General features: G+C 37.5%; 3 protein-coding genes across 8 annotated transcripts in view; 1 reads left to right on the top strand and 2 right to left on the bottom strand.

Moving 5' to 3' along the window:
* Window positions 1-4,455, bottom strand: part of LOC117012155 (B-cell receptor-associated protein 29) — a 51,236-nt gene extending 46,781 nt beyond the window's left edge. Inside the window, exons 1-2 of one of the 4 annotated variants that reach the window (XM_033088111.1) lie at window positions 4,101-4,455; window positions 3,505-3,613 (exon numbers count right to left, since the gene is read on the bottom strand). In XM_033088111.1, coding sequence (XP_032944002.1) covers window positions 3,505-3,596 — 92 coding nt within the window. In that variant the 5' untranslated portion in view covers window positions 3,597-3,613; window positions 4,101-4,455. The other 3 variants (XM_033088108.1, XM_033088109.1, XM_033088110.1) reach the window with 3 other exon arrangements.
* Window positions 4,456-8,149: 3,694 nt separating this feature from the next.
* DUS4L (dihydrouridine synthase 4 like) lies at window positions 8,150-22,718 on the bottom strand. Of its 3 annotated transcripts, none has more exons than XM_033088107.1 (7): window positions 18,482-18,603; window positions 17,867-18,003; window positions 13,731-13,852; window positions 11,415-11,532; window positions 10,256-10,378; window positions 9,256-9,482; window positions 8,150-8,499 (listed from the first exon to the last, which is right to left on the bottom strand). In XM_033088107.1, exons 2-7 carry the CDS (start codon window positions 17,980-17,982, stop codon window positions 8,252-8,254), a joined length of 954 nt encoding a protein of 317 aa, XP_032943998.1. In that variant the 5' UTR covers window positions 17,983-18,003; window positions 18,482-18,603; the 3' UTR covers window positions 8,150-8,251. The 3 variants fall into 3 exon arrangements, with proteins under 3 accessions (XP_032943998.1, XP_032943996.1, XP_032943997.1); XM_033088105.1 differs by having other exon boundaries at window positions 18,442-18,599; XM_033088106.1 differs by lacking the exon at window positions 18,482-18,603 and adding an exon at window positions 22,449-22,718 and having other exon boundaries at window positions 8,151-8,499.
* A 14-nt stretch (window positions 22,719-22,732) lies between these two features.
* COG5 (component of oligomeric golgi complex 5) overlaps window positions 22,733-25,366 on the top strand; it is a 313,532-nt gene continuing 310,898 nt past the window's right edge. Inside the window, exon 1 of the mRNA XM_033088094.1 lies at window positions 22,733-22,878. Within this exon, the coding sequence (XP_032943985.1) occupies window positions 22,785-22,878 (94 nt within the window). The 5' untranslated portion in view covers window positions 22,733-22,784. The remainder of the gene's footprint in view (window positions 22,879-25,366) is intronic.

Genomic DNA, 25,366 nt, shown 5'->3' with positions numbered 1-25,366 from the left:
TTTAATGTTTACTTCAAGTAAAAGAGTTTCTTTACTTTTACCACAAAAGAATTTAAAAAATCATTGAGGTATCACATACACACAGTAAAGTGCAAGAATCTTAAATATATAGCTTGATGAATTTTTACGTATGTATATAGACCCATGTATTTACCACCCAGATCAAGACTTTGAATGTAGATGAAACAAAATGAAGAAATAGTCTAGATGAATTGAACAGTATAAGCAAATATGCAGAGGTAAGAATGCACGGATTATAAATGGCAGAGTGACAAAGTACTTCATCACACAATTGGAAAGGTAAAAAACTTTGTACAAGGGCATTTAAAATGAATAGCACTTTACCTCAGTCCAAAGAAGGCATTTATATATACTCGTACATATATATGTGTTTGTATATAAAGGTAATAAGCACGTAAGCAAACTTCAAACACAACTTTAAAAAAGGTTTACTTTAAGATTATGACAAATTATTAACTAAAAAGTTTTGAAAACAACTGTAAGTAATTAACTTGAAGTTGGTGGGGAGAGGAAGACTGATACAGATGAAGTGGTTTCTTTCACCTCTAGGCTTCCAATTTCAAGGATGCTATATAAAATTTTGCATTACAAAAATTTTATATTTTTAGAAAGAGAACCATCTGATGGTTGCCAGGTGAGAGAGGGTTTGGGGGGGCAGAGTGAAAAAGATGAAGGGATTGAAGTAGTACAAATTGGTAGTTACGAAATAGTCATGAGGTTGTAAACTACAGCATAGGAAATATAGTCAATAATATTGTAACAATGATGTATGGGTCCAGGTGGGTACTAGACTTATCAGAGGGATCACTTCGTAAATTATAGAAATGTCTAACCACTATACTGTACACTTAAAACTAATATAAAATAATTTTAAATGTCAACTGTAGTTGAAAAATAAAAAGCAAAAACAAACAAAAAAACACTCCTGGAAAAAAATTAAAATCATAGTAAATTTTCTAACTCTGGAATAAGTCTAAAGTTGTATTCTGTTCTTTTGTAACTTTATTGCTGTGAAGAGTTACTTGTCACTTTCTCATACTGCATTACTCAGATCATCACTATGTGCTGGAACTCATAGCGAATAGTTATTGGACATTTTAGTGCTTGGCTGTAGAACTTGAGCCATTATAATCAACTTGTTTCACTAACCGATTTAAATATGTGTATGTGTGTGCGTGTGCGTGTGTGTATACACACACGCACACACACACACACACATATATATATGTATATGGAATTTGAGGAACAAATCATATTACATATTGTTCTTTACTGAAATTCCAAATAAACTTACCCTGCAAAATGTTTAACACGCTCAGGCCTCTTTTTTTTCAGTTTAATACTTTCATTTATGTTGGAGTTTTATTAGCACTGGCAGTAAATAATGCATTATCCTTTGAAAATGTTGTTAGAATAAGTGTACCTTATCAATAATGTACTGTAAGGAGTCCATTGTTTTGATTTAAATTTTAAAATTCATTTATTATTGACCAGTTTTGGAAAAAAATCAGATTATCTTTTACTTGAATTGTCAAGTACTTCATATAATATCAGTCCTGGGTCTCTGGATAATCAAATGGCAAAATAAATGCTGAATCAGCAGTGCTTATATGTCTAAATACAAGCAATACCTTGATATATGTCCAAATGTAAATTCACATGTCAAGGTCCAGTATAAAAGCAAACAGAAAAAGAGACTGCCTACAGGGAACAACTAGCAGTGTATAAGACTCCATTCAAGGAAGATCTGGTACAATACAGAGTCCGTACTACAACATGGCTTTAAACACTTTACATGTGTTAGCTAATTTAATCACCATAACCACTATATGAGATGGATACTAGTATTACATCTCCATTTTACAAATGGGGAAACTGACCACAGATGGTAAATAACTTGCCCAAGATCACACAGTAACAGGCTGTCTGACCTCTGAGCATGTGTCTACCAATGGGTTATGTGAGAAAAGAATAGAGAGCCAAATTAAATAAAAACTGAAGCCCCTTTTCTTTGAAGATTATGGTAATTCACATATAAAAGATAAAAAGATGTGGATATCCACAGTAAGGACATACTGTAAATGATATATGTGCAGATATACCATACTTTCTTATGTATATGAGGGTATATTTATATGTGTACATATACACACATCTATCATATAGTTATTTGATCAGGATAGGAAACATATTATATTTGCCAGGAAGAAAAAGATCCATAATTTATAAATCATTTTGATGGAAAAAAGATTAACTGACAAAACATTTTTTTTGCAAATTCTTGCAAGTATTACCAAAAAGCTAAACAGGGTATTATTGACGATTTGAAACAAAGTCAACAGGATGAGAAGTAGAGTGACCGAGTAGAAAGAGCACTAGGCTGAAAGCCCGAGTCTTGTCTGGAATAGGTCACTGATCAGCTAGCTGACCTTAGACCACTTTCCCTATAGAATGAGTGGGTTGGATAAAAAGATCTCTAAGGCCCCTTCCTACAGTTATGATTCAACTTTTTTTCTTTAGTAAGGAAGAAAAAAGCGATGGCATAGCTGATGGACAAAGACAGGAGTAGAAATCCAGGAAGATAAGAAGTAAGTTAAGAGGTGTGAAAGACTGAACCCTGGGCCAAGGTAAAAACTTTCCTAAGTCTCTTGCAGTCATGGACTCTTATTGAAGCGTTATTTCTAGGATTTCACTAACGGAAGATCTCCTTTTATGCCGAGAATGAACAAATGTCTTGCAACATTTATACTACAAGTGTATTTCACCATTCACACTAGCAAATTTCTGGATCTAAAACTGAGCTTCCAATAAGTGGATTATAGGGGTAAAGTGAGCCATTGTTTCGATTATGTAGTAAAGACCTTCTAAGGTCCTTTAATGCTAATGTATGGCTCTGATACTTTTCATATCCAGCACTTCTAACATATATTCATTAATTCCGTGTGTGTGTGTGTGGGGGGGGGTAGTAGTAAAATTACCATTAAACATTAATGAAAGTATTTCTTGGTAGGCCCAAACTAAGAATCATTTATTGGCTTAAGCTTCTAAATTGTCATTTCACTGTCCCAGTGAAACATTTCTGAACCCATGCTGTGCTGTAAATATCATTTATCCACCTACCTTTATTTAGTTCACTGTTCCAATTCAGGGCAAAAAACAAAGGTAAAACCTGATGACAAGACAGGTATTAAAAGTATAACCATTGCTTTGTTATATCTGTAATCAACAAAAACAAAAGGACTTGGCTCTTTTCCTTTTATTGGGGAGGGGGAGAAGTTAATTAATTTGTGCAGACAATAAAACGTTCTATATAAAGTGATATTTTAATGTTGTCATTATATGTTAATTTTTCAAGAGAACCTTTTATACAACCAGCACTTAAAACTTTTCAATCTTAAGAAAACTTTTTCAGTATCATACTAAACAGTCCAAAGGAGCTGCTACAGATATTTTCACTATTGTAACAATTTGGAAGTTTCCTACCTCTGAGGAGGAATAAAAGGTAGACAGAAGATTAAAATGAGTCCTATTTCAGCATAAAGAAAGGTTGCAACTGCCGCCCATTGGAGTGTCATTTTTTTTTTCTTCACACCTAAATAGAGAAACACTTATTTTACTTTGCTTCCTCTCAAAGAAATTGGTTCAAGGCCCCCGGGGCGCAACGTTTTGTCCAGGGGCTTTAGGGGGTCCGACCCTCCCCTAAGCGGCGGCGCGGGCGCTAACCCGGACCGGCGGCAAAAGGAAGGGGCAGGGTGAGCCGAGGGCCGGGTCTCCCCCTCCCCTGCGGGCCGTGCGCAACATGCAGGGCGGCCTGCGCGGCGCCCAGGGCGCGCCTGTCGGCCGGCTGCGCGGCGACAGCTGCCTAACGCCAGCCTCCACTACGGCCCGCGCCTACCAACCCTCCCGGCCGGCGAACACGCAGCGTTCGCGCCTATAAACCTTCCCTGACCGATGCTGTGGGGAGAGGGCCAACTTCCCGAGGCCCCATCGCGGAGCGGCGCGACCCCGCGACCCTACGCGGCCTGGCGCTCCACGTCGCTTGGGGGACTGCGGCCCCCCAGGTCCCCTCCCAGCCTTACCCCCGCTCCCGCCGGCCTCGTTCCCGGCGCCGTTCCGTGACCGCCGACGCGCGGGACGTCAGACGCCACGGGGGAGGAGAGCGGAGCGGGGCTGGGAGCGGGAAGAGTGCCCCACCCCCACCCGCAGCCAGGCTGGCTCCAGGTCCCAGCTGCCTGCTCCGGCCGAGGGTGCCCGTCCCTGCCGGGGTCGCAGGCGGCGCGAATTCGATTACCAGTGACTTTTTCTAATTGGTGCTAGAGGATGACTCAGACTTGTAAACCCGATGCTTGGGGCTACCAAGCGCAACTTCTTCAGGAGAGCCGACTTTAAATTTCAAATAAAGTATGGTTTGGGTGGGAGGGGAATGGTATTAACCGACGTTTTCAGAAAGAGCTGCGTGGAGTCCTCGCAGAAGGAATGGCCCCAGGGCGGGAGCGTTAGACGTGGTGATACAAATTTGGTGAACGTGTTTGAATCGCATTCTTTTTCCTGTTCCGTCTGTTTTATGGGAGAAACGTTTCATTGTCTCCGAATAAACTGTAGTCATTTAGTTGTGCAGCATTTTGTTCTTCTAAAACTGTAGAATGTGTAGTCAAAACATACTATTTCTGTAAGTTTTTCTGCTCTTCTCCATTGGCTGGGAAGAAGCAAAAAAACTTCAGGATGATGTTTGGGGACTGATGGGAAATGAAAACAATGTGGGATAGGGGAAATTCTTTCAATTACCATTTTCCAGGTTTTCAAATTGTGTGAATACACTCAAATTATTAAATACATATATTTTCAATATTGACATACCAGGAATGCACAGGAAAGTATCTTCCTGGAGATAATTATTTTGGGACCGTTAAAAAAATGATGAAAATAGGGGGGATGGGTGGCTCAGTTGGTTAGAGCCCGAGCTCTGGGCAACTGGGCTGCCAGTTGGATTCCCACATGGGCCAGCAAGCTGTGCCCTCTGCAACTAGAATGAAGTCATTGAGCTGCCGCTGAGCTCCCAGGTGGACATATGGCTCAGTTGGTTGGAGCCAGGGCTCTCAACCAGAAGGTTGCCGGTTGGACTCCCAGAAGCGATGGTGGGCTGCGCCCCCTGCAACTAACAAGGGCAACTGTACCTAGAGCTGAGCTGCCCCCTCTATAACTAAGATTGAAAGGACAACTTGACTTGTAAAAAGTCCAGGCAGTACACACTGTTCCTCAATAAAGTCCTGTTCCCCTTCCCCAATAAAATGTTTAAAAAATAGATTTAATTTATAGAATATAGAAAACACTTAAGTTGATGCTTTTATCACAAATATACTTGATTGCATATAAAAGACAACAAATTAACTGTAAGGAAGTTTTAAGAAAAACCATTTAGAACTCCTTGCCCTTCCACACTGTTCCCTTTGAAAGGCTGAGTATCTTACTCTAATTATGCTGTTGTCGTCACACTAATATACGAAGTCTGACAATTAAGTTCGCGAACTTGCCACCGTGCGCTTACATTGGTAGCACTGTACAGACAGCTCGGCAAGGTTTCATAACCTTGGTATATCAGTGTCTCACAGCTGTGTTTGTGTGGATGTGTGGTGGTGTCTTGCTGAGTGGTGCTCATTATTGTTGTGTGTTTGAGTGCCATCGTGAGAATGTCTGAGCTTGAATTAGAGCAATGAACAAACATTAAATTTCTTGTTAAACTTGGCAAGAGTGGACGTGAAATCAGGGACATGTTAGTCCAAGTTTATGGGGATAATGCCATGAAGAAAACGGCAGTATACAAATGGATTAAACGTATTTCTGTGGGGAGAGAACGCGTCACTGATGAAAAGAGGTCAGGGCGGCCAGGAACGAGCAGAACTGACGAAAACATTGTAAAAATTCGTGAAGAACGTATATTCTGTAGCTTTGGGGTGAAATGCTCTAAAAATACCGATTAAATCCAATTGGTCTAATGTGTCACTTAAGGCAGCCATGGGGATACGAAAGACAGTTTGGGGAATATAATCAATAATGTTGTAAAGATCTGGTAGGGTATCTGATGGACACTTGTCTTATTGGGAGACCACTTCATGGATGGTATAAACGACTGATCCCTGCAGTGTACACCTGAAGCTGAAAAATATTGAATGTCAACTATAATATATATGTAGTCACAATATATGGAGTACAGCATAGGGAATAGTCAATGGAATTGTAACAGCTATATACGATGTCAGAGGGGTAGTAGATTGGGGGAGGGAGGTTATCACTTTGTGAAGGATGTAAATGTCTAACTAGTACATTGTTTTGTACACCTGAAACTAATAAAAAAAATAATTGAATTGTGCATCAAAATGATCAGCTGACTGTGAGAAGCATAGTAGACCAAGTAAACATCAATAAACAGGAAAATCTTAACTGAAAATCTTGGCATGAGAAAGGTGTGTGCAAAAATGGTCTTAAAAAGAGAGTCGAAGTTTGCCAAGACCTTTTGGAGACGCAAGACGATATTTTGGGCCATGTTACCACTGGTGATGAAACATGGATGTACCAATATGACCCTAACACAAAGCATCAAAGTGCACAATGGAAGTCAGCCAATTCTCCATGACCAAAAAAGTTCTGTCAGTACAAATCAAGAGTCAAAAACGATGTTGCTAACCTTTTTTGGTATCAGAGGGATTATTCATTATGAACTTGTACCAACTGCACAGTTAACCAAGTTTACTAAGTATTTGGAAATGCTGAAAAGGCTGCGTGAAAAAGTTAGACGAAAATGATCTGAATTTTTCGCCAACAATTCATGGCTCTTGCATCACAACAATGCACCAGTTCACACGACACTGTTTGTGAAGGAGTTTTTAGCCAGTAAACAAATAACTGTATTGGAACACCCTCCCTACTCACCTGATCTGGCCCCCAGTGACTTCTTCCTTTACCCGAAGATAAAGGAAATATGGAAAGGAAGACATTTTCATGACAATCGGGACAAGGGTAATCTGGTAACAGCTCTGATGGCCATTCCAGAAAAAGAGTTCCAAAATTGCTTTGAAGAGTGAACTAGATGCTGGTATCAGTGTATAGCTTCCCAAGGGAAGTGCTTCAAAGGTGACTGTAGAGATATTCAGCAATGAGGTATGTAGCACCTTTTCTAGGATGAGTTCGTGAACTTAATTGTCAGACCTCGTAATTCACCTCAGAGTTAACTTATAAACATAAAGATGACTAAGTTTTGCTGATGGCTCCCTATTTGCTTGTATACTACTGATATCAAATGATAAAGCCAGTTATCTTTAAAAATACATTAACTGAAAAATGAAAGCAGAGAATATGCCTAAGGAAAAAATACAGCAACACGGTACTTATGTTAAAATTGATTCATTTAACATTCCCAAACTCTTGAATTAAGCAGTTTTAGATAATTGTTTCCTTTTATAACAGTTTTCATGTTGGTAACATAAACCAGTATCTTAATTATGGAACTGTTTTATTTTAACTTGAGAAGTTCTTGTAGTGGCACTTCACCAATAACAAAATTCTCTTAGTAACATTCCCCAAACATGGAATTTTAAAGTTAAAATTATTTTCAGCTGCTGGGAGGCATAAAAATAACATCACAAAAACAGGGTATGAAAATTACGTTTTTAATTAAAAATAAAACCTGGTTACTATTCTAATGAAATAATACTTCATACACAATCATCTTCAGATTACCTACCAATTTTTTATACTTAAAATGTGGAGGAGTGAAATTAATTTTATCATTTTAGGAAGTTATATTTACCAAGCTCTCAATCTTCTAAGGATCTAGAAGTCTTGAAAAGTAACAAATTTAATGTCATTTAAAGAGTTTCATAGAACTTAGTTTTAAATTATAGAAAACATCACATCTAATTAAATTCAGCTACATACAATTTAAAACAAAAAACTTGAGGTATGTAATTCATGAATTAGGAAGTATCAGTTTGATTTTCCAATCTGAACTTTTAATCTAAGCCCTGAGTGCAATTCTGTACAGAATTTTTTGTTCCTTTTCACAGAGGTTTGCATTTGTTGTCACTTCTCTGCACTTATTTTCATTAAAAACATACTTCACGTTAACTTACAGATACTATGAGTCATACTTTTAGTAGTAAAATAAAAAGTTTTATTTAAAAATGTTAAAAACAATTTCGTTGAAATACATATTAAAATAATTTAGGAAGTCCAGTCAAATCCCATAATGGTCTGTAAGGTAATCTAAGACTGCTGATGTGCTTGACAAAGCGTTAAATACTTTTTTTTCTTGCTTTGAAGTTATCTTTTCCATCATGTACATTAAATGTTGATGGAAACATGTATAAGGAGTTCCAAGTTCAAGAGCAATGTCAACCCAGTCCCAGAGGCATTTCAGTGGGGTTTCCTCATATCCAGCAAACATGGCTGGGTTTGCTAAGAGTCCTCTTGCAACCATCACACCTACAAATTAAAGCATATCACATTTGTCCACACTTTAAGAACTCACAGTTATTAGGTTAAACTCAATGAAACAAATTGAGAATATTAAAAAATAAAGTATCATCACAAGGTTTCACAATGCCTTTATATTAGTCTGTTTAATTCAATTATAAAACAATTTAATACTTCTTTTTGTAAACCAAGAAAGTTTAAATGTACTTTTTTTTTTAAGTATTCTTTATTTTATGAAGTATTCTTTATTTTATTAATACTTCTACACTTAATTAGTCTTCAGGCTTTCTTTTTAGGGTAAATCCAGGATATCATAAATTGGACTTGCTTGAAGTTTATCTGCATTCTTCCATCTAGCAATAGGTATCACAGGGCTTGGTATGCCAGTAATTTCAGGGGATAAGGAAACTGCATAGCAGTTTCAGGTTCCCTTGGTTCCTATGACTACTCTTGTGTTCACCAACTCTCAATTCTAGTCTAGGCGTTCCCTTTATTAATAGGCTATTTGTAAGATTCTTAACTGGTCATTCACTGGATATGATGGTGGCAGAAAAGTAACTGACTTAATTTACCCCATTTAAGATAATCTATTATTTCTAAGTAGAAGAGTTAACATCATTTTAATAAACTGCTTAGCTTAAATCAGTACAACAGGAAAATATGGCTCGAATTTAAAGAAAAGTAATGAAAACGACATTAATGTTATTCTCCTACCACCACTTTTTTTGCTAGTTAAAAGATAAAACTCAAGTACTTATTTCTTACCATCTGTCCCAGTAATATGCCACACATTTTCTGCTTCTTTTAAGCTTCTTATGTCTCCGTTAGCAATAACAGGTATAGACATATTTTCCTTAATTATTTTAATGGCCTCAGAGTGAACAGGCTGATGTCTTTCTTCAACAGTTCTTCCATGGACTGTAATCCAGGAAACTCCCGTGGCTTCAGCCTTTCGACAAAGATCTACAGTTCTTGTAAGATCATCATGGATCCTATAATTTCAAAATCATATCCATCATTTTAAAGAACATAATCAATGATAACATTAATAAACTAAATAAAATACTATTTCATATAAAACATTATCTATTTAGTTTTGCTATATCATAATATCATTACATGCCACTATCAGTAAGGTTTTGCTCAGGGATCAGTTCCCATTTATGATTTCAAATTTAGCTATTTCATTATTGGCAACAATAGCATCACAAGTTTTATGTCACCTAAAGCCTTTTATCTTACCTAACTGACAAAGTCATCCAAGTACTGTCACACATGACTTAAAAGATACTTTCCTAATATTTGCTGCACGTATACCAGCCCCAAGTGGGAAAATATGAAAATACTTTTATCTTGAAACACGTTTTTATCTGCCACCAAAAAAAAACGATTCCTGGTTTATTTTCTTTTCATTGTGAAATTTTAGTGCAAATACCATTCTTATTTTCCACTCTTGGTACCATGAATGTTTCTTGGTATTAATTTCTTAGTATCATGGAAAAAGTTGATGGTTTCTTTTGGGGGAAAGTTTTTAATAATAAAGGGATATTTTAATTTGTTAAAAACTACAAAGAGGAAGTTGTTCTGGATTATGAATAAAAATTGTGGTATATGTTCATTTATTAAATGTCTTGTTTCAACATTTCCATACACTAGCTACAAATTTATTAAGGATAGATAGACCCACAGCCCCAGACAAAAGGAATATTCTCTTATTTCTTAAGTAAAGAACTATCTTGTTAATAGATTCAAATATTGTTTTTACCTTATTTTAATAGATACTGAAAATCTGGGATTTTCCACTTGATTTCTTACTTGTTTCACCATATCTTGAACAACCTCTGGCTTGTTTATTAAGCAAGCTCCATAACCTTCTGCCATTGCCCATCTTTATAAAGCAAAAACAACAAATAAATTGTAAATAGCTGAAAGAGAAGATACATTTCTAAAAGCACTGTAAGTACACTTATCTATTTATCTAGTGATCTGGAATGGAATCAGATGTTTACCATTGATAGACCCAACATTTCTAAGTGGATCAATTTGAGATTAGGAAAACTGGTTTCCAGATCTAAAAGTACTTAGGGTAAATGGTTTTCATTGGCAAGTAAGACAATTAAATTAAAATTCATTCAACCAAAACAGATTTAAGTATTTGTAACTAATTGCAATTATTTCCGATTTTTTGAATTCCAAGTTTGAAGTTTATTGTACATAACAAGAAGTTTTATTAGTCTTACTAGAGAGATCATTTTGGCTTATAGCATTCCAACGCCACTAAACAGCTTTTAACTCTCCTAATTAGACAAAATGTCTAATCTGACGTGGATTATCCTGTACTTAAAATGATTTTATTCTTTAGACACATTTTGAATTACAGTCAGATAATATAGTACAGTGCCAGAAAGGTAAGGATATTATTGTCATATCAAGTACAGCCTATCAGTACCCCATTGTTTAGAATCAACCAAACAACTGTGATATAGAAAAGAAAAGGTAATTATAAGAAGGCATTCTTACAAAGAATATCAATTAGGAGAAAATAAGTGATCTCCCAAATCACAGAATCATAGTTTCTAGAGCAAGTATGTCTGATGTGGCAGTAAAAACACAGTTTAGGGATTGCTATAAACATTAGCGTCTCACATAACTAGCTATGGATGAAGTTCAAGGCAGATCCACACATTAAAGACATTCTAGAGGTGAGGTGAGACAAAACACTTGTCAAGGGTCTAGACACCGTTTTAGCCATCAGAAAATACCTTTGCATGTATGTTCCTACATAATCTTTCCTTATTTTTTCTTGCTTCTTATTAGAGGCCAAGTGCTTTAACTCTATTTTCCGTACTTTTTAATTCTTGGTAATGTTCACATAGTTTTTTCCTAATATTTTTGAAAATTCTTCCAAGTGCTGTGAGCTTTACCTCTGAGGGCAACCACAGTTAATGTCTATTCCATTCGCGTAAGGACAGACTATACGGGCAGCGTCAGATAAAAGTCTTGCATCATTAGCAGCAAACTGAACAATCAATGGGCAATCACCTGATAAAACGAATAGCTCAACATTAAAACTCACAGAAACACACACACACACACAATACCAAACTCTAATGTTTGTACAGGATAAAATAACAACTATTTTTAGCCTAAGAAGCATCTGTTCAAACAAGACAGCATCAATGCCTTTTTAAATTAAAAGGAACTTACATTTAGTACAAATCCAAACAGTATAAAATTTGATAAAATGAAAAGTACAACACTTTTGACAGACCCCGTTTACAAAGGTGAGAATTAGTTTATTGTACTCCAGGACAATTTTATATATACCTGTAAAATTTACACAAATATAAACATTCTGTTTATTGCTGTGCATACTGCTTTTTTCTTTTTTTACTTGATGTACATGAGAGCTGTACTCTCAGATCTATTTTATTTTTTTAGTGGCATATCCACTGTATGGATGGATCACATCGCATACTTCTGGATTGTTTTTAATTTGTGACTCTTGCAAATAATGTGATGAGGACACTCTTACAGACTACTTTTATGAGTACATTTGTCAGGTAAATTCCTAGGAGTGTAACTGCTGGATAGGCATCAAACATTTTAATAGGTATTACAAAAATTTATTTCAAAAGCGTTTACCAATATAGATACATACCAATATGGATGAAAGTTCTTGTTTTCTCACAGCTTGTCCTATGTTGTATATCCAACGGTGTATATTTTTACTTGTGAGCTCCTTCTCCAAATTCTTTGCATTTTCTATGCACAATTTTTAATTTAGTTGTTCCTTTTTTTCTTATTTAATTTTTTACAAAACAATGAAATTAACTATCAAAAATATTTTATTTTTTCCTAGTTTTGGTTTGCCTTTGAGTATATTTGTGCTCTTTCCTTACATGTAAAAGTTTAAATTTTAATATAGCCAAATGTATCAGAGCTTTCCTAGGTTTTAAAGGACATATTTTTTTCATCTTTGGGTTAGTGTTATAAACTCTGGATAGATGTATTTTAATTTTTCTAAAGGTTTTTTATTTTTTCAGAACTACCTATATGAGATTTACTGGGTGTTTGCCTAAGTGCAGATTTCTGGGTATTATCCTAGTTTTACTGATTCAGGATTTCTATGGAAATCTACTGATTTGCTTTTTCCTGAGGATGTAAGGTGCTTTCCCTTTTGTAACTCAAGAGAGTTGTAGAATGTCAATTTAACAATCATTTATTTGTCTAATGTATTTTCAACACTGAGCTAGAAACTGAGGACACAAATCAGTAAGAAATAGTTCCAGCCCTCAAGGAGCCCGCAGTTGAGTGGGAGAGGCAGGTACATAGAAGAAATTATAACACAGTAGGATTCAGTACAATATAAAGCCTGTGCTTCACAGAAAGGACATGAGTGGAGAGTGATTAGGCCACAAAGTGTGAGAGCTGGATTAAGAGGCATAAACTGTCATTTGCCAGGGGTAGGGATATAGGGGACAGATGTGGCTGAGAGGATAGTACAGGCAGAGAATTGTGAGAGAATAGGGCATTTGCAGGGACTGAAAGTAACTTCGTATTTGTGAAGAGTAAAGTCAGGGGGTTGTGGAGAAAAACTAATGGAAGATAAAGCTGCAGAAGATGGATTCAGAGGCGAGATCACGAAGAATGTTACATATTATGCACAGGTGCTAGAATTTTACTCTTTTTGGCCAGTGGTTCTCAATCTTTAGCAAGCTCAGAATCATCTGGAGGGCTTTTTGAAACAGAGATTGCTGGACCGCAGACTGAGAGTTTCTGATGGAGTGGGCCTGGAGTGGAGCCTGGGACTTTCCATTTCTAGCAAGTTCCCTGATGCTGCTGATGCTACTGGCCTGGGGAATCACACTTTGGGAACCACTGCTTCAGGCAATGAGAGGTCTAAGAGATGTGACGAAACTTACATTTTAGAAAGATCACTTTGGGCTCTTTGGAGGATAGCCTGGAATGGGACAAAACTGGGGGCAGTAAGATAGGAATCTCATCTACTAGTCCTAGTGACAGAATGGGGGGCCCTAAGGAAGGCTGACCTTATACTTTGTATGTCATCCATAGTTTACAAGGCACTGAGTAAAAACATATGTAAAAAGACTTATTAAAAACATGAAACAAATGAAAAGATTTTAAAATCTCTGAATTGAGTTGTCTCATTAGACAAGGTAGTGAGTTTTGTTAGTTTTTAAGTTTCACAAAGTCAGTAAACTCTGGGTTTCACATACCTTGGTTTGTGGTAAATTCACTGTCTCTGGCTTTTATAGATCTGACAAAATCAGCAGCAACTATCATTGGTGTATAGCACAGATCGCAACTGTATTTTCTTACTAGTGTTCTAAAAGCCAACCTGTAAGCGTATAAAACTTGAATTAGGCATTTAGAAATCAACACAATCATATGTACTTCCAAATTTAATTTAGTTAAATATGAAATATTTATTAGAGGAAAGTTCTGCCTATGGGAAAATGGAGGAGATGTACTTTTCCCTATTCCTCCAGCTTAGTGTAACTAAAAACCCTGGATATTATATGTAAAACAAACATAAGAAAACTCTGAAAGGTAGAGAGAAAAGAGCAGACAGGCTAGTGACCTCAGGACCTGAAGAATGACAATGATGAGTTCCTTGGGTTTTCTTTTTGCCTCAAATATCCCAGACTTGGAACTAAAGAAGCTGGCAACCTGGAAATACCAACAGGGACAGACAAAAGCAGCCCCAAGAAAAGTCTGCTCTTCCTAAATAAAGGACCAAGAAAAGGAAAGCCTAGTAAGACAGAAAATTTTAAAGATAACAATGGCTCTATTTCAGCCAAACACCAGAGAAAAAACTGTGGCTCCACCTCCACAAGCAAAGACTGAGTGGGGAGCCTAGAGGCACTCCCCGCCCCCCCTGACCCCCCAGAGTAGGATCAGTGCACGCTTAGTGAAGAGCCAGATTGCCCAGCAATTACCAGGGCACCCCATCATGGGGAGCTGGAACTGTCACCCCTGCTGAGCAGTAATGAGGAGCCCCCTGCTCTCACAGTGTCAAAGGAGACCCAGTGGGGAACTTGGACTTCTACCTCTACCTGCTAGAAGTAATGAGGTGGCGCCTTCTCATCCTTTCCTTGCTGTAGTGGTGTCAGAAAAATATCCAGTTAAAAGAGAAAGTCAACATTCAGAATCAATGTAATCTACTACGTTACTAGGCTAAAGAAAAAAAAAAAAATCAAATGATAAATATCGTGTTTCCCCGAAAATAAGACCTAGCCGACAATCAGCTCTAATGCATCTTTTGGAGCAAAAGTTAATATAAGACCTGGTATTTTGTTAGATAAGACCCGGGCTTATATTACATTAAAGCAAGACCAGGACTTATATTAATTTTTGCTCCAAAAGACGCATTAGAGTTGATTGTCTGGCTAGGTCTTATTTTTGGAGAAACATGGTATCAAGAAAAAGTATTTCACAAAACAATACTCATATATGATAAAAAGAACTCTCAGCAAAATAGGAATAGAGGGAACTTTCTCAACTTGCTAAAGAGCATCCACAAAAAAATCCTACAACATTATACTTAAAGTGAAAGATCACTTCCCCCTAGATCAAGAACAAGGCAAAGATGTCAGCTATCATCATTTTATTCAACATAGTGCTGGAACTTCTAGTCAGTGTAATAAGGCATGCAAAAGAACCAAAATGCATACGATGGAAAGGAAGAAATAAAATCTGTCTCTATTTGCAGATGACATGATTGTGTACATAGATAATCCCAAAGTATTTACCAACCCCCCAACCAATGAGTCCAACAAGTTCACAGGATACAAGATCAACATACAAAAATCAATTTTATTTCTATATACCAGCAATAAACACATGGTCACTGAAATTAAAAGTATAATACTATTTACAATCACTCAAATAAAAGAGAAATAATTGGGTTTAAGTCTTACAAAACATAGAACTTGTATGCTAAAAACTACACAACACTGACAAATCAAACAAGATCTAAATAAATGGAGAGACACTGTATTCATGAGTGAGGTGACTCAGCATAGTAAGGAATTCAACTATCTTCAAGTTGACATGCATATTTAATACAATTCTTATGAAAATTCCAGCAAGATATTTTGCAGATATAGTCATGACCATACAACAATTTATTTGGAACAGCAAATGAACTAGAATAGCTAAAACAATTTTGAAAAAGTGGGAGAACTCAGTCTATTTGATTTCAAGATTTATTACAAGCTAGCTATAGTGATCAAGACTGTGTGGTGTTGGTGGAGGGATAGACATACAGATCAATGGACCAGAACAGAAAATCCAGATAAAGAGCCATGCAAACATGCCCAACTAATTTTTGATGAAGATGCAAAATAATTTAATAGTGGAAAGACAGCCTTTTCAACAAATGGTGCTGAAGTAATTAGACATCCACAGGCAAAAAAAAAAAAAAAAAAAAAAATGAACCTCAACCTAAGCCTCACACTCATACAAAAATTAACTCAAAATTGATCACTTTAAATGTAAAACATAAAATTATAAGACTTTAAGAGAAAAAAATAGGAGAAAAATCTTTAGAATCTAGTGCTACAAAGATTTCTTACCTTTGACACCAAAAGCACAATTTACAAAAGAAAAAACTGATAAATTAGACTTCATCACTAAATAAAAATCTTTTGCTTTGCGAAAGACCGTCATTAAGAGGTTGGAAAGATCAGCTACATACGGGGAGAAAATAGTCACAAACCACAAATCTGAGGAAAGAGTAGTATCCAGAATATACAGAGAATTCTCAAAACTAGGGGTGGCCGGTTAGCTCAGTTGGTTAGAGCATGGAGCTAGTAGCACCAAGGTTGACGGTTGGATCCCCGCATGGGCCACTGTGAGCAGCGCCCTCATTAAAAAAAAAAAAAAAAAAAAAGATAATGTTCAAAACTCAGTAGCAAATATATACAAATAGCCAATAAGCACATGAAAACATGTTCAATATCACTAGGGAAATACAATCAAAACCACAGTGAGATACCACTTCACATTCATTAGGATGGCTATAATAAAAAATAAAACACAAAATCAAGTGTTAGTGGGGCTGTTGAGAATTCAGAACTCTTGTGCACCGCTGGGAATGTAAAATGGTGTAGCCGCTCTGAAAAACTACATGGAGGTTCCTCAAAAAAAATAAAAATTTAATTGTCATATGATCCAGTAATTCCACTTCTGGGTATATACCCAAAAGCAGGGTCCCAAAAAGATATTTATATATCCATGTTCATAGCAGCATTACTTGCAATAGCCAAAAGATGGAAGCAAACCAAGTGTTCATCAACTGATAAACAAAATGTGGTATATACATACAATATTATTCAGCCTTAAAAATGAAATTCTGATATATAATACAACATGAACATTGAGGACATTATACTAAGTGAAATAAACCAGTTTCAAAAAGACAAATACTGTACGATTCCACTTAATAATATTAAGTACTGAGACTAGTGAAATTCATAGAGAAAGTAGAATGGCGGTTGCCAGGTCTGGGGAGTTATTGTTTAATGGGTATAGTTTCAGTTTTGCAAGATGAAAAGAGATTAGATGTAAAACAAAGTGAATGTATTTAACACAACTGAACTATACACTTAAAATGTTAAAAATAACAAGTTTTAAGTTGTGTGTATTTTACCACAATTTAAAAACTTTGAAAACCAACTCAATGGTACAAAACAAATAATCCATTTAGAATATTAGCAAAAGACATAAAGAAACATTTTTCAACAATATGCAGATGGCAAATAAGCACATGAAAAGATGTTCAGTATCACTAGCCATAAAAGAAATGGAAATCAAAACGACAATGTTTATTAACAATGTTTAACAATGATATTACTGTAAAGCCATCGGAATGGCTTAAAAAAACAAAAACAAAAAACAATGACATTGTGAAAAATTGGTGAGGAGAAAACAGATCCCTCATACGCCGTTGGTGGGAGCATAAATCAGTACAGCCACTCTGGAAAAATTTGGCAGTTTCTTAAAAACTCAATATATAACTACCAAATAACCCAGCAATTGCAGTCCTGGGGTTTGTCCTCGACAAATGAAGACTTACAGTCACACAAAAACCTGTGCATGAATGCTTGTATTTATTTAATATCCATTAGATCTTTATAAGCACTACTCTTTTTATAGATACAAAAAGTAAAGCTTGGAGAGATTGTTTACTCAGGGCCACATACGAGGCAAGTAGTAACACCAGAACTCAAACCTAAAGCACAATCGCCAAGCTAAGTGTTTGAAGATCCCACACGATGAGGTAGACTTACTTTTAAAAAAGTCAAGAGCATTAAAAGGAAATCATTATTAACCATTTAACAATACTTACTTTGAATATCGAACCATTGGGGCACAAACTTTAATCAGCTTCCCAGAATGAAACATTTCTATTGGATCTTTTTTCCTTTCCTGACATATTGTGGTTTGTATGCAGTCCTTCTTCATGAATACAGATTTGTTTCAAATCTGAAAAAGACGGTTTGCATAGAGAAAGGTTACTTTTATTAGATGAAGACCCACTATTCCAACCATTTCAATTGCCAAGAACATATATTTTTTCATCAGACTTGTGGACTTAGGAATCTTTTTAGCTTCTTTTCACAGTATCAAATAGGACACAACAGAATCTGCCTCTATTTATATGTCACTGATAGTTTTTAGCATACTGGGAAATGTTTATGTTCTGTACAAATTATGCTTGTTCATATGAAACACTAACAGTTTCAAATTCTATACTTAACTCATTGTAGTAACATTTTCTGCTCAAATTAATAAAAGCTCAAGATGTGGAAAACTACAAGGTTTTTTCATAGTATACAGTGTTATGATTTTTCATGTTACTTTAAAATTTTTCCATGTTTCTTCGTTCAGCAATGATAAACCAGAAAGTTCGATTGGACTCACATCATATATCATAATGTGTACGTCTGGCACTTTGAAATACCTTGTTTTATTTAGGAAAGTTAAATGGCATTAATTGAACAACTTTAAGTAGTTGTTAGCATTTCAAAAGATATACTGGTATGCTTAGTGTTTATTCTTAGTCTCAAATCCTCTTCTTTGTACCTGAATCAAAGAACAAAAAAGCTTTTATTATTTTCAAAAATTTAAATGAAGTATTATTTAATGAAAATTTCAATTATAATTATATAATTGCACGGTAAATCACTTTTATACCCAAAGAGGTTCAGGTGATTAAACTAGGTAGTTCATAGTATTTTATAGTTGCTATACTTAAAATCCTATTTCATAGTGTTAGCTGCTTTCCATATCCCAATTTTTGGCCTTAAAAACAGATATTGGCCAACTTTAGAAAGGCTGAATTGCTGAACGTGAAATTTTTTATGTGGTTAATCCTGGAAGTACTATACCTAAATATAAATCAAAAATTTCAGTTTCTTTAGATAGAATGTAGAGTTGGAATAAGATAAACTAGTTTTACTAATCACTTTTCAATTAGTCTGACTTAAAGATTTAGACAGTTATTAGCATCGTATTTTTTAATAAAAATTTATTAGAACAATATAAGCCACATATGTAAAGAGCAAAAAGGTAGTTCTTTTTCATGAGGCAAACCTGTTTCTATTCTCTTGCATTTCATCTCCTGGTTATGCCATCACCATCAACCCATACTCACTCAAGTCAGAAATCTGGCATTTCCTCCACTTCTCCAATTCGCAAAAAGTGTATCAACCAAGTGGTACCAGTACCTTTAATTAAACCCTGAGACATCTTCATTGCCCCACAGTCTATGTACACACTCCTAATCCCCCGTCTTGATGACTCTGACAGTCTTCTCTGACTCCAGATAGAGTTGATCTTATTTACCCATTACACCCAATCTTCTCTTACCATGTGCATTTGCAATTACTTTTATAGAATATAATAACACGTCTGTCTCTTTGTGAGTTTTTGAGGGCATGGACATTTTTTCATTCATCAAATGGAAGTTCCTACTACACGTTGGAAATACAGAAATACATTTCCCATGTCCTTAAAAATTTATCAGTTAGGCATACTTATATAATAGAACGCGCTATTATGCATGCACACATGCACACACACACACACACACACACAATTTAACCCTGGTGGAAATAAATGTCTAGAGAAGTGAGGAGAGTTAACAATGGAGGAAGGAAATCTTGAGCTGACTCCACATACATAGATGGGAGGGGTGTCCAGTTACAGAGAACAATACAAACAGAGGGTGCCAAAAAAATGTATACACATTTTAAGAAAGGAAACTATTAAAATTGTAATACTCAATATGTACTGATAACAAAAGATGAATACAAGTCATGTTTGACTTCTGCGATTACAAGACGTGCTCAAAGTGGTTACCCTCAGCATCCAGACACTTATTACGGCGAACTACTGCTTGAGCAATGTTGACCAGTGTCAACTTGCATACATTTTTTGGCACCCCTGGTATAAAGCCATAGCCATAGAAGCTTGAAAAGTACTTGATGTTTTTAGTAAACCATTAGTTTATGTTGTTTGAGTTGTAATTGGACGAGAAAGAGAGAGAAGGCCAGATAATAATGGGCCTTATACACCAGGTTAAGATTTTTTGGATTTCATATCGTATGGCCTTGGTTCTTCACCATGTTTTCCTCCTCTGCTGGTTATTTTATGTATGCTCTAAACATGCTAACACATGCATACGACATACTTCCATGGGCATACCAGACATTCTTGTATAGGCTGTATTATGTCTCCCCTGCATACTAGTTGTAACTGAAAAATTTTAACAGAGAAACGATATGATCAGATTTCTGACTTAGAAAGACTTCACTGGAGGGGGTAGGGCTGTTGGCAAAATATCAGCAAGGAGGCCACTGTAGTAGACCAGGCCATGTGTAATGAGTGTCGTCATACCTGGGACTCTGGGAGTGAGAACAGAAATAAGAGAACATAGTTAGGAGTTATTTAGAAATAAAAATAAACAGGCAAGATATTTAGGAAATCACTTCATGACAGTGCATATTATGTAGGAAGAATTCTAGGATATATGTGCACTTTTGGCTTTAGAGACTGGGTGGATGGCAATTCCACTCAATGAGATAGAGAACCAGGAGAAATAGGCTTTGGCAGGGATCACATTTGGGAACAATGAAGTTGAGGTGCTCATGGGATTTTCAGATGGTGATGCCTTTAACTGGTTATATGGGAAAAAGCTATATAGAAAAAGCTATAGAGTCTTTAACCTTTAGATGACAAGCTGAAGCTAAAACCAAAGTACTTAAGAATGTCTTATCTTGCAAGAAATCCTTTGAAACACCAACATTTAAGTACAAGAGAAAAAGAAGAATGCAAAGGAGATTGAGATGAGCTCTGGAGCTGGGAAGAAGAAACCTGAAGAGTGATTATTAAAAAATCAAGGGAGGGGAGAATATTAAGAAGGAGGGAGGGGATAAGCATCGTAAATATCACAGAAAAATTAAGCAAGGTAAAGACTGACGTGTGCAATGGCAAGTAGGTCATTAGTGACTTTAGCAAGAACAATTTGATTCTTCATTCTTGTAATTTTGAATGCATACATCATTAGTTCTCAACCATGGTTGTAGATTAGAATGACATGGGGAGCTTTTAAGAATCAGGATTCCCCAACCATATTCCAAATTAAATGTGAATCTCTGGGCTTAGGATCTTGGCATCAGAGATTTTTAAAGCTCTCCAGGTGATTTCACTGTGCAGGTAAGACTGGGAAAAAAATAAATCCATACATTCCAAAGCACCTGGTACAACTGTATGTTCAAATGGGTTTCTATCTTACCTATTAGTTCCTTAATGATAAGATATGGATTGAGTCTTGTTTCTAAACGCATGCTGGTACGCATAGTAGGGGCTCAAAACTCTTCATCGAATAAATGAATATTATGCAACTTTTCTAAAATCTTCCAATGGAAAAGACAAGGAAAGAAAAACAACCCATATATCAAAGATAGTGCTTATTAACATTCGGGAAGTATTTGAAACTTTGTGTATTACAGATAATGAAACCTATTCTGAGTCTGAGCTCATTGTCCAAAGCAATTCCTGAGGTCCATTTCAAACCGTCAATCCTGTTCACACTGTGCTTGAGATCAAGCACATTAGGGAAAACCTGAGACAAAGAGAAAGCATAATGCCTGAGACTTGCTCACTTAAATTGTAATAAGTATTAAATTCGTTTAGATTTATAAAGTACTTAGAAAAGTGTTTGGCACAGGGTAAGTACTATTATAGCACCGTCTTGAAATACACTTAGCAGAATCAAGAGAACCACGTAGCTCTGAATTGGGGAAAAATGGCTCCCTGTGTACATAAAGAGTTGTATTACAGTTTCCTTTTTCTTACTAAGAAATGCTGAAATTCACCTTCTTGCATACATGTGATTAACCTGTTAATTTATTAGTATTTATCTTGGGAGAGATCTAGGTGAATGAATAACGCAGACGTAACAGCAGAAATGACAGAAAACTAACTCGATTTTATAGCTTCAATACTGTTAGTTGACATCTGGAAAATCCATCAGTTTGGAATATGAAAAAGTTTGGCATCACTCATAGCACGTGGCTGAAACTGAGAAGCAGAAGTAGAAAAGTAGGTCCGGATCTCATGGAAGGGAGGTCAGAGATTGAGTCCACTTGTTTTTCCCCTGGTTCACTCTTCTTTCTTCACCGACCCTCCTCGGGAGAGTGGTAACTCTCCCGAATTACCACTATTCAACCCCGGCAACTTTCTTCTCAAACCTTTCCCGCCTGCCTTTACCCCAGGATTGCGAAACAAGGCGTGTGACAGAGAAAGCTGGGTAACTACTAACTCCCGCCAGCTGTGCTTGTAGACCACACGCGAAGCTTCTAGGAACCCCCGCTTTCCTGTCCTGCCTCCACCGAGAGGCCCTTGTTCTTAGGTTAAATACTTGCTTTAGCGAAAAGCGCTGCGGCCACGTTCCGGCGCCCGCGCCCACTTTCTCTTAGGCCCGGGGAACGACACCAGCCCCAGCGGCGCGGCGGGCGACGGCGGAAAGCGCCGACTCCGCGGCGTAGGCTTCCCGCGTGCGCTGCACCCTGGGCTCCCGCTTGCTCCAGGACCCACGCGGCTTCCAACCAGGTTCCGTCCGGCTGCCTCGGATTAAGCCGATTCACCAGGTGGGCCCGGAGCCGCAGGAGGGGCGGAGCTGGCGGCGCCGGGATTTTACGTCACCGCCTGGGCGGAGGGGGCGGGCTCACCGCCAACGTCATCAGCCGGCATCTGCCAACATGGAAGGTGGAGACGGCGGTGTCGCTGTGGCTAGCCATGGGGCTCGGGGTTCTGAGGCGGCTGCAGCAACAGTCCGGGAGATTCTGCAGGACGGTAAGGAATCAGGATGGGTCGGGTCGCGGGATTGGGGGGCTGTCCTGCTCCTCACCTGGGCCCAGGTGGTGGACTCAACCCGACGCTTTGCAGAAACTTTTCCGGTCTCGACTTGACCACTCCCCTTCGCCCGGCCCCCTGGCGTCTGGGTGCTGGTCTCGCCTGTTTCCTGGGACACCTGATTTCTGTTTGCTCCTCATTTCAGCTCTGCCCTCTACGCTCCTCCGGCTTCCCAGTAGTGCTGGGACCCCGCACCCAGTGACTCACCCTGGCAGCCACTGGCTGCTGCCGCAGTTCTTCACGAAGGGGTGTAGGGTTCGATCCCATGAAAGTTGTAGGGTTTAGAACAAATGACAGACGCTTAGTGAAAGAGGGCCTCATTTTTATATAAAGTTAGGAACATCCCTTCCGTTAAATTCTTGGACTGCACAGTTGGCCCCACTTTCAGGCTCGTTTGTTTACAAAGCATTTGATCCACAACCTTACATGGGGGAGGGTGTGAAGCATTCTTTCAGGCTGGGATTAGCCGTATGTATTGAACATAGCAGTCAGGTTTATTGATAGTTTTGGACAGAAATTGCTAGAAATTAGAAGATAAGCTAAACATAGTACCTGTGAGAAGCATATTAAATTGAACCAATCCAATGAACAAGCCCCAAATCTCTTATCCTTCAGAATAAAGTCCCGATTTTTCAGGCCCTTCTCATCTGTTCTTAATTTTATTCCCGAATTGTCATCGTGTCCTACCTCATTGAAATAATTTGATGTTAATCTTTTCTACTGCATTGTAAAGCCCCTGTTTATATTTCACAGTGTTAATAACATTACCTCACACATAGGTACAGAATAAGTGTTTTTTAATTGAACATTACAGTGAGAAACATATGCCCACATTTGTAGACCAAAGTAGGTTATAAACAAATGAAATAAGTTCTAAATTGTTTTCTCTGACTGTTTTATATTTTTTTATTGCCCTTAGTCTAATTACTTGCCTTCTGCTCATAGTTTATATACTTTTGTCAAAACTTAATGATTCTGTTTTCTGAACTAGATTGTGTTAGATTCTCTAGGTTAAGATCTCTGTCTAATGCATCCTTGCATTTTAATTTAAATTCAGTTTAACCAAGTTTTGAATTCCTGGTGTATGTGCAATTCCCACCCAAGTAGCTCACCAATTTACTAGAGATACTCTTGTTTGTAGAGCTATAAAGGTAGACACTGTGATACAGGGTTGTAATGGTAGCAGTGGAATTGTGTACAAAGTGTAACAGTAGTACAGGGGAGGATGATAACTGGGAGTGGTTAGGGGAGTGTCAGGAAAGTCCACAGGAGTTGGTTTTGAAGTGTAAATAAAATTTCTCCAGGTGACGAAGTGGAAGAAACAACACATGCCAAACAAGGGTATATGTTTCAGTAGGATTCATTCCAGAACTATAATGAGTTTTTGAAGGGTGAATATTCCGTAATGCTGCCTTCTGTGTTTTCCTGGTTAGTTCTCTTTTCCATCTTCCATAGTGATTATTTAAATTTCTTTTACTCTTTTCAAACCTTTCCCTTCAAGCTTAACAAATGACTTTCAACTTCCCTTAGAGAGAAAGAGAGGGAGAGAATACATCAGATGTGAGCTTTCTCCATTTCTTGCCATCAAACCTATAAGCTAAACCTGCAACCATCTTCTCTTTTCCTCTCATATTTGTGATTACATCAGAGATGGAGTTTCTGCTCCTTCCTGCGGACAGTCCCTCCTCTTGTGCTTGGATTTTCTTCCTGTCTGCTCAAGGACCCAGTCACCCTTGTTCTATGCCTTTGAAATAGCGTTGCCAAGGTCTCCAAATGATTTCCTTGTGGAGAAATCAAATGGATACTTTTTTATTTTTAAAGACTTTTCGTTGTTGTTAAGATTTTATTGGGGAAGAGGAACAGGACTTTATTGGGGAACAGTGTGTACTTCCAGGACTTTTTCTAAGTCAAGTTGTTGTCCTTTCAATCATAGTTGTGGAGGGTGCAACTCAGCTCCATGTTCAGTTACCGTTGTTAGTTGCAGGGGGTGCAGCCCACCATCCTTTGCCTGAGTTGCAGAGTCGAGGAGTCGAACGGGCAACCTTGTGGTTGAGAGCCCGCACTCCAACTAACTGAGCCATCTGGGAGCTCAGCTGCCTCTCATCTCTAGGGGTTCAATCTTAGTTGCAGGAGGCAGAGCCCACCATCCCTTGTGGGACTCGAGGAATTGAACTAACAGTCTTGTGGTTGAGAGCCCACTGGCCCATGTTGGAATCGAACTGGCAGCCTTCAGAGTTATGAGCACGGAGCTCTAACCGCCTGAGCCCTAACCGCCTGAGCCACCGGACTGACCAGATGGATACTTTTTTGATATTTATCTTACTTGAACTTGTTAAAAGGGTTTGACTCCTTGAAATATTTTTCCTCATGTGGCTTGTGAGTTACATGTTTTGAAGAAAAAATTCCTAATTCTCTAAGTGTTCTTTTC

This window comes from Rhinolophus ferrumequinum, chromosome 20, assembly GCF_004115265.2.
Source record: "Rhinolophus ferrumequinum isolate MPI-CBG mRhiFer1 chromosome 20, mRhiFer1_v1.p, whole genome shotgun sequence".
Lineage (NCBI taxonomy): Eukaryota > Metazoa > Chordata > Mammalia > Chiroptera > Rhinolophidae > Rhinolophus > Rhinolophus ferrumequinum.
This window is presented reverse-complemented; position numbering and strand designations above follow the sequence as displayed.

Coding starts and splice junctions, on each gene's coding strand:
- DUS4L (XM_033088106.1), bottom strand. CDS start 17,982: ATGAAGAAGGACTGCATACAAACCACAATATGTCAGGAAAGGAAAAAA. Junction 11,533..13,730: donor TGAATTTACCACAAACCAAG/GTATGTGAAACC, acceptor TCGTTTTATCAG/GTGATTGCCCATTGATTGTT. Junction 8,500..9,255: donor GCATATTACTGGGACAGATG/GTAAGAAATAAG, acceptor TTTAATTTGTAG/GTGTGATGGTTGCAAGAGGA.